Below are 9,750 nucleotides of genomic sequence, written 5' to 3'. Positions count from 1 at the left end.
TATAAATTGATTATGAAGATTATTGCCAATAGATTTAGGGTGATATTCCCTAAAATCATTGGCCAAGAGCAGGCTGGGTTTATTGCTGGCAGAAACATCTCAAATAATATTCTTATAGCTTAAGAGGTCATTCATTCTATGAAGCCCAAAAACAAAAGATGGATGGCAATTAAAATTGACCTAGAAAAAGCTTATGATAGGCTAAGTTGAGATTTCATTGATTTGTCTCTTCAAGCAGCTGATATTCCATTTTATCTTAGAAGAGTTATCATGTCAGCCATATCAAGCTCCACCATGCAAATATTGTGGAATAGGGTTCCAACGTCAAAGTTCTAGCTTGCTAGGGGGGTTAGATAGGGATACCATTATCACCTTACTTGTTCGTGTTATGCATGGAGTGGTTTGGATATAGCATACATTTGGCTATTTCTAGTGATAAATGGTGCCCTATCAAACTATCTAGTGGTTTGGGATATCCATTATCACATTTATTTTTTGCAGATGATTTGGTTCTTTTTGCTAAGGCAGATTTGAAACATGGTTTGGTCCTCAAGGAAATTCTGGATAACTTCTATAATATCTTAAGGCATCGGGTCAACAACCGGAAAACAATTATGTAATTCTCAAGAGGTGTGGAGGAGGATCTAAGCGATATTTTCAATCGTACTCTTGGCTTTCAAAAAGTAAGTAATCTTGATACTTATTTGGGTATACCCCTTTTTCACAATAGGTTCACTTGCTCTACTATGAGTTTTGTAGTGGAAAAAGGTGTGAAGCAAACTAAACAATTGGGATGCTAAGCAACCTTCAATGTCAGGTAGAGTTACCCTTACTCAATCAGTCCTCCTTTCTATCCCAAATTATTTCATGCAGTCTATGCAAATCCCTAAAGGTGTTTGCAAAGAAATTGAACGCTTGGTACGTCAATTTGTCTAGGGCTCTTCTAGTGGTGGGAGAAAAGTTTCCTTGGTTGATTGGGATTCCATCTGTCAACCTCGTACTTGTGGTGGTCTAAGATTTCGACATCTAGAGGATTAAAATTCTTCTTTTTTTACCAAAGTCGGGTTTTAATCTTTGTTTTGAAGGTTGATGCTTTATGGGTCCAAGTTCTAAGATCGAAATACGAGATGAAGGAAATGCTGCCTGAAAGCCTTACGTGAGAAAGATGTTCAGCTATATGGAAAGTTCATGTTAAGGTTTGGCCTTTGCTATGTGAAAACTTATGTTAGTTTGTTGGGGTTGGGGACTCTATTAGATGCTAGAAAGACCTTTAGATTCTGAACTTAAGTCTATTAATAAGCTATGTGCCTTCTTAGAATAATCTTGTGTTGGATTGTCTATAAAGTAACATGGTTGCAATTGATGGGTCGTGGAACTTAGATTTTTTTCTGGTGTGGCTGCTTGAAGATATTGTTAAGATTGTAAGTATTCCTCCCCTTCATCCTTCAGCAGGTAATGATAGAATTTTTTAGAAGTATCATTTTCCATTAAGAGCGCCTACAAAACGCTTCGTTAAAACTCTTGAAATGCAAATAACAGGTGGTGGAAGATTATTTGGAAGTTTTAGGGACCTCAACGTGTTTGGATTTTCTTATAGCCTGTTTTTAAACAACACTTTCTAACTAATGTGGAAAGAGTACGTAGAGGCATCGCACAAACTGGCTCTTGTTCGTTGTGTCAGCATGGAGTTGAAGATTTAATCCATGTCCTCAGGGATTGTCCAACTGCTGAGGAAATATGGCTAGACATTGTCCCTACTAATCTACAAAACAATTTCTTTTATGGTAATCTCTTTGAGTGGATGGAAACAAATTTGGGCTCTTCAATGTGGTTTTCTAATGTGAGGGTTCCCTGGTTTAATATATTCGGCTTAACCTCTTGACACATATGGAAAAATAGGAATCTCTATAACTTTTAAAAAATTTCATGGAATTCTGTTGAAACCATCAAGTCTTTGATAAGTTGGGCCAAATAATACTTTAAAATGCTTAAACAAGACTCTTTTGGACAATGCAAACTCGATCAAAATCCTGATCCGACATGTATTTGGATTCAATTATATACTGAAGGTGCTGTTAAGTTGAATGCAATGTGGGTTGTTGTTGGAGGGGTGGCGTATACGCAAGATGGGCAATGAATCGATGGATACAATCAATACTTGGGATTTTGTTCAATTTTTTATGTTGAATTGTAAGGAATTTTATATGGCCTAACCTTTTCAAAGGAAGGGGTGCAAGAAGGTGTTCATTCATATTGACAATTCGGAGGTGGTCAAAGCTCTTGAAGACATCCGCATGATTGAATTAAATTCGTCCTTTGTTAGCAAGATCCATATGACTTTACAAGCTATGGAGTAATGGGAGATCAAGCATATCCCAGAGAGAGAAATCAAATTGTGGGCAGTCTAGCCAAAATGGTTTCAGAGAGAAATTCAGCTTTGAAAGTATTTGCAAAAATTCCAAAAGAGGTAGCAGTGATTGTTGAAATTGCTAGAGTTTCAAATTTTCTGATTATGACTATTTAATATAATTTGTTTGTCTTTCTCACCAAAAAAAAATTACACAAAAGAAGTTTCGTTAAATTTATTGAATTTTTAGATTTAAGATCAAATTGGTAAAATGTGTAAACATTAGAGGGCTAAATTTATTATTAGGTCAATAAAACAAAACCCATATTAGAGTTACATTAAACAACTAATGAGAAAATGACTAAAATATTTATTTTTAAAAGTTGAATGATTAAAATAAAAAATTAATATTTAAGTAACTAAAATAAAACAAATGGAATGATTGAATGAATATTATTATGCTTTACCATTTTATAAAATTGTGCTCGTTAGGTAGATGTGGCTAAGTCTCAATTTTATGAAAAAATATGACAAATTGAAGTTGTTGGGCCCTATGGCCTTAAGCCCATCACACCATTGATTTGCAGTTCACATAGGCCCAAATCTGACGTAGCACAAATTTCTTCAACGAAATCATGAAAAGCGAGAGATAAATTTTAACTTTAACCATAATAAAATAAATAGAAGGATATTATGATATAAGGATTTCTTTTTATGAATTTAGATCTTACAGATTTAATTATTAGATTTATTATTCGATATTAATTTATGATGTGTATAAATATAATCTCAAAAATATTTATTGTTTAAATTCACTTTGATTTTAATTCTATTTCACATCTTCACTGAAATTGAGTTATTAATAATAATATAAAATTTTGATATTCAAACTGGATATTATCTATTCATATATTTTAAAATTTTATTTTTTTAAAAATTATTAATTCTAATATTTTAAAGAATCTAATTATTGTAAGTTTTATTATTTCTAATTGTAATTAAATTCTATAAAAAATTATAAAACACGGTAGACAAAACATTCTAATTGTAGCGACGTAATTTTTTTTTTGTTTTCTATCACTAATTGAGGTGACTTATTGAAAATTTAAAAACCGACTTTTGATTTTATTAAAAAAGGGAGTAGCCACCGATCCTCTTTCTTAGGCGAGATCGAACACCTAATAAATCCTCTTTCTTAAAAGAAAATTTATTTTTTTAACAAAAAGAAGGCCGAGTTTAGGTCTACAACAAAAGCCAGAGGAAAATAGGGTTCGGGAGTCGGTTACGCACGAGGAATGTATTAGCACCCTCACGACGCCCAAAATCGGTATCTAGTTAAACATGTGTTGTCTTAATTTTCAAAAATGCGAGTTCAATGTAACATTTAATCGTGATTCGATCAAAAAAATGAGAATTTCTAGTTTTCGGTTTAGAAGGGTGTTCCGTTTTTTAACACGAGTCGACGAATTTCACCCAACATAGTGATGAAATCGATGACTTGATGTTAGATCGGAACATTGACTTATTTATTGAAATTAAAAGACATGACAGAGTTAGAAATACATCGAAACAAATAATATCTACGACAATAATATTAAAACAATAACAATGTATGCGATATTAAACATGATAACAATAGTATTAAACAAGAAATAGAGACGAACATATATAAACATATAATAATAATAAGTAAAGTGATGGAAACATAATATTAAAAACACTAATAATGTTACCTATATGCATACATATATATATTTTAAATATAAACATGATAATAGTATTACAAAGTATATACATAGTATAATATTAAAAATACATACATAATATAGAGTTATTAAAAATATATATATAAGATAATATGTAAGAAAAAAAATATAGTATTAAAATATATAATATAGTATTCAAATATATACATGATATATATAAAATACAATACTAAAAGGTATATATATACATAATATATAAAAATGCATAATGTTCAAATATTTACATAATACATACATACATAATAATAATGTTGAAAACACCTATTAATAATGTCACATAAATATGTACCTATATATATATTAAAGATATATACAATAATAAGTATTAATGGTGCATTAATAGTATTGAAAGTATGTATATGATATATAAAAGGATAACATTAAAATATATACATGATACAAAGTTAAAAATAATAAATAAAACATATATACATAGAATATACACATAATATATATATGCATGTATTAAAATAATAATGATGTTTAAAAATAATTATTAACAATGTTATATAAAAATATATATATATGAATGTTAAGATATTAATTGAAACTAAAACTAATACTAATAGTAGTAAAACCAATAATATAATATAATATAAAAACAAAACACACTAGTAATAATACGAGGATTAGTAATAGGAATAGTTATAATGAAAATAAAAGTAATACTAAATATAACAATAGTGATAATAATAATAATAATAATAATAATAATAATAATAATAATAATAATAATAATAATAATAATAATAATAATAATAATAATAATAATAATAATAATAATAATCAGTAAATTAAGTTAATTATTAATAGAGTAATAGATAAATGAACCTGAAAAGGAAAATGTATAACATAATAATAATATTAAAATAAGGTAATAACAAAAAATACTATATATAGATATATACATAATAATATAAAAAATGTGATATTAGAAACATATATACATAATAATATGAAAAAAATATATATATATATATATATATATATAATATAACATTAGAATATTTACATAATAAATACATATTAGAAATAATAATAATGTTAAAACAACTATTAATAATAATACTACACAAATATATACATATATATACATTAAAGATAATACATATAATAATAATATTAAAAGTACATCAAAAACGATTATTATATATAATAGTAATTAATATTTAAAATAATAAAAATGTTAAAATAATAGAAAATAGTGATAATAATGAATATAACATTAAAATAAAGTAGTAAATAATGAATATAATAATAGTATTAAAAACAATAATAATAAATACAATAGTAAACCTACTAGTAAAAATAATACTAAATATAATATAATAATTATTGATTTTAAAAGAATCAACTTAATAGTATAGGAATGAAAATAAATGAAGAAGGATTAAAATCGGATTAAAAAATTGAATTCTGGGGCCAAATCAGAAATAAAATAAAAGGAAGAACCCATTTGAAACGCGCGGAAACAATGGGGGGCCAAAAGGGAAATTTTCCCAAGCCTCTAAAATGCATAGCATTGAACGGGACTAAATTGTAAAGCGGGTCAAATTTCAGGGCCAAATTATTAAATAAATATAAACTTGATTTAAAACGCCGAAAATGCGGAAGGGCCGCGCGCGTAATTAGACCAATATACAAGAAAACATGCGGATCCTAGGCTCCCATGGGTCGGGTTTCGGGTCAGAGGCCAAAACGACGTCGTTTTGGCCCTTGAACCCACACGTTAAAACGGCGCCATTTCGTCTTTGCTATTTAAACCAATTTTTTTTTTTAAAATTCATTTCATCCCTTGCTCTCCCCTTCTCTCCCTCAGCCCAGAGTCTCCGATTGCGGGCCGGTCGTCGTTCCGCGGCACCGTTGCCGTCGCCGGCCACCGCATGAATTCCAAAAGGTAAATTTTTTTTCTCTTATTTATTTATTTATTTCTTTTATATATTTATGATGTATATATATATAAAAAAATTAGTAGATTCGAAAAAAAATAAAAATAAAATAATAGAGAAAACTAAATCACCTTAGGTATTTTCTTTTCGATTTTGGGATCTTTGGTCTTCTGATTTAGTATTATGCTTGTGCTTTGGTATTGCTACGATCTCTATTTTTTTTGTTTGAATGTCTATTCTTATTTTCAAAAAACATCCCCCTTTTACAAAATGATTTCTAGGCTTATATAGACCTATTTTTTACAAGCATTCAATATTTTATAAATAATGTCTTTTCTTTTGTAGGTGAACGGCGGTGCTGCAAAGCTGGTGGTGCAGAGGGCAGTTGTGGCAGACGGCATGGGGGTGGCCTGGCTCTGACAGTAGCTAGGGGCTACGGTTTCATACTGTTTGTTTTGTTTTTCTATGATATTAGGCTAGGTCTAGATTGATTGGGCTTGGTTATTGGGCTCCAAATATGGGTTTGAAAATGGGTTAAGAGGTTTGTTATTTTATAGGCCAAATTGGCCTACAACACTAATAATTAAATAATCTTTAACCGGTAAATATATACACGGATTTTAAACTCCCCCAACCCATAAAAAAAATCTAATAATGTTATTGAAATTTCCCTCCATTTCCTCTTAATTATAGAAAAAAAAAAAGAAAAAAAAAAAAAGAGAGCATAAGATGTATGTAGGTTGAAAGATCATGGAGACTATCAGGGTATAAGAAAGAAGTCTTGAACTATATATACATGTATTTATGTATGTATGAGGTAGTCTTCCCTCGACTTCTTTTCCCTGCAAGAGAACTAATTAAGGCAGGGAAGTATGATCTCAAGCTTGTAATTTGTGGCAGACGCTAGACTTGGGGTTTGCCATGGAACCTGCGCATGGTGTTTAATGGTAAGAAAAAATAATATTAATGGCTCCTTCATAAGAGAACCTAGCCCTTTTTTTTTTTTTTTTTGTTACAATGAAACTGGAATTAACTTACATATTTCTGCAAAACAAGGCTGCTTGGATGCTTCGTCCTCCTCGAAAGATGGTGGAACTTGTCCATACACCATTTCACAACTCATGTCTTCAAAATCTGAGGACCAATCATTTAACCTTTTAAACCATTACCGACATGAAGCTGAAAATTCAATAGGGCAAAGACCAAAATTTTGAAAGAACATACTTGGGATCATGGTTAATGGAAGGCCGAACTCATTGGTAAAGAAATCTTGGGTTGGAATTTTGCACATATTCACACACATACCAACACACCCACTGTTCTCTAGGTACCTTTAGAGAAAAAAATATTGCAGAATTAAGTAGATTTAAGAGCATTCATGAAGTCATATATGAATGAATGAATCAAGTTCTGTACCTGCATTTCTTAATATGAACCCCACTTTTTTGCTTCACTCCATTTATCTCCACTTCCACAACCTAATAAACATTTATCAGTTAGAATTAGAGATGCAAAAATGGTGAAAGTATGAGTTTTAGATGTTGAAAACGCAAGCTTATGTTGCTTGGAATAATGACCATTTAGGATTTTGATCAAAGGGGTATAAGCTTTATCTTACATTGAAGAGCAGGGAATCCAATAAAATGTTACCACCTCTGTTACAAAAATCGCATTTATTATAACATTATTGAGTAGAATTAACCATTCACAAACTTTAAATTGTGTTTATTTGGTATTTATATAGAAAGTTTTAATTTTTGGTAAAAGAATCATATAAAAATTGTATTCAGTAAAAATATCATAAAGTCTGTTGTATCAAGGGTTGAATTGCATTTTGTCTCTTATACTAAAAAGAATGAGTAAATTAGTCCTGTTAAAAATTTCATCAATTTCTATTGTTTAAAAACTGATCACTGCATGTTAATATGAGGTATATGTGGTATGTTATGCTTTATTGTCTGATTTTTCATCAATCATACTAATTTTTAATGGTATAAATTGATGAAATTTTTAAGAGAAATGACCAGTTTATTTTATTATCTAATATATAAAGATTAATTTATCTTTTTTGAGTAAAAAAATAAAATGTAATCTAACTAACATTGGTTACAATTAGATGACAGAAGAAAGTGCAAAACAGCAAAGAGTAAACAAAATTTACCTCAGATGGACCAACTAACCAGTAGAAGAAAGGAACAGTGAGTGCAGCATTGAACTCTGCAGCCCACTTTGTTGGTGGAAACAATTTCCTAAACTGCATCCATAGCAACAACAAGGTTACATGATAATTATTTTAAAACACAACTAACCGAACAGTTCCAATTTTTAAAACTATAATAAGTTGTTCACCTGAGCTGGTGCGCCCGGTGGGAGCATGGACAAGAGCACTTGTCGGACCACTTGTTGCTGCTGCAACCGAGACCTCCCTTGCATTACTCTCTTTGACACCTCAACAAAGCTCTCATAGTCATAGTCGAAAACCCCTTTCTTTGGTTCTGTTCCAGCTTTTGGTGAAGCCGCGAACTTCTCCATCTTGCGGGCGAAAAGACCCATAAATGCCTTGGCAAACAACCCATCGTTGTATTTAGTTTTTTGTCCCAATGATGCTGGTTCTCCCGACGGCTCTGCAATACTACACCGGATGATAATGTTGCTAAAGGTTCTTTGTTTACGTATTGGTAACTTTTGAGGGGCAATCAAATGTGTGGCTTGGAGGCCTAAAGCCACCATGGTTTTTTGCTTTTAACTGCTGTTTTTTTTTTCTCTCGAGAAAGCACACTCAAAAGCTCAGCCTGCCTGCCTGCTTGGAAGTTATCAAATCTGTTTCATTAACAACTAAGAAAAAAAGGTAAAGATTATGTGGTTGGCTGAGGTTGCATGGCCGCCATTGAATAATCGATGGCCATACGTATCATCACTGAGAGAAGATTAATAATTATTTCCTTTGTTGTCCTTGGTGTTCATATACTAAATAATTTTAATATGTTGGTTACAATTAAATAAATGCATTTGCAAGGTTAAGAGTGAAATTTCCAAACAAAAAAAGAGGATGGTCCCATTTGGACGAAGGAATAGAGAAGTGGTCGGATATGTTTCTGAGGCTTAAAGAGATGCCACGCATTGGCCTTGCTGTTAACACGGTGTCTGGAATTTGTGAAGCCAAGCAAGCCAGCTACATTTATATTATTTGAACAAAAGTAACCATTAATATAAGTTTTTGGAAAAAAAATTTTGAATAGTAATTTTAAAAATATTTTTTAATTATTAAAATAACATTTAATGTATTATTATTTTATAAAACTATTTTAAAATTATGTTTTTGAGAAGAAAATTTATAGAAGATATTTTTAATCTAATTTTAAAAAAGGAATAAAAATGTTTATTAAGAGTGATGATGTAAAATAAAATACTTTTTAAATTGATTTTAGAAAAAAAAGTTTATGGAAAAATAATTAAAATTTTTATTTAAAATTAAAATTATTAAAATTAATATATATAGAAAATTTTTTAAAATTAACTTTGTAAAATAATTAATGACATTAAGAAATTTTAACTCTTACCATATAAATTGATTTTGTAGAAAGCATTTTAGAAAATATTTAATAATATAAATGTATACATTTATAAGCAATATTATTTATCTATTTATTTTAAAATGTTTAATAATATGAGTGTATATATTTACGGCGAAAATAGATTTTAGTCCAATATAAGCGATATTATTAAACCGGATATTGACTCTGTAAAA

The 9,750-nt window shown here is 29.8% G+C and overlaps 1 protein-coding gene across 1 annotated transcript; it reads right to left on the bottom strand.

Moving 5' to 3' along the window:
* Window positions 1-6,544: 6,544 nt before the first annotated feature.
* On the bottom strand, window positions 6,545-8,979 carry LOC108472944 (beta-carotene isomerase D27, chloroplastic). The gene is made up of 6 exons (XM_017774510.2): window positions 8,352-8,979; window positions 8,164-8,256; window positions 7,419-7,480; window positions 7,227-7,333; window positions 7,041-7,136; window positions 6,545-6,930 (listed from the first exon to the last, which is right to left on the bottom strand). The coding sequence occupies exons 1-6, from the start codon at window positions 8,730-8,732 to the stop codon at window positions 6,881-6,883; spliced, it is 789 nt and encodes a 262-aa protein (XP_017629999.1). The 5' UTR covers window positions 8,733-8,979; the 3' UTR covers window positions 6,545-6,880.
* Between the last annotated feature and the right edge of the window lie 771 nt (window positions 8,980-9,750).

The sequence above is a fragment of the Gossypium arboreum genome, chromosome 1, assembly GCF_025698485.1.
Source record: "Gossypium arboreum isolate Shixiya-1 chromosome 1, ASM2569848v2, whole genome shotgun sequence".
In the NCBI taxonomy this organism is placed as follows: Eukaryota; Viridiplantae; Streptophyta; class Magnoliopsida; order Malvales; family Malvaceae; genus Gossypium; species Gossypium arboreum.
This window is presented reverse-complemented; position numbering and strand designations above follow the sequence as displayed.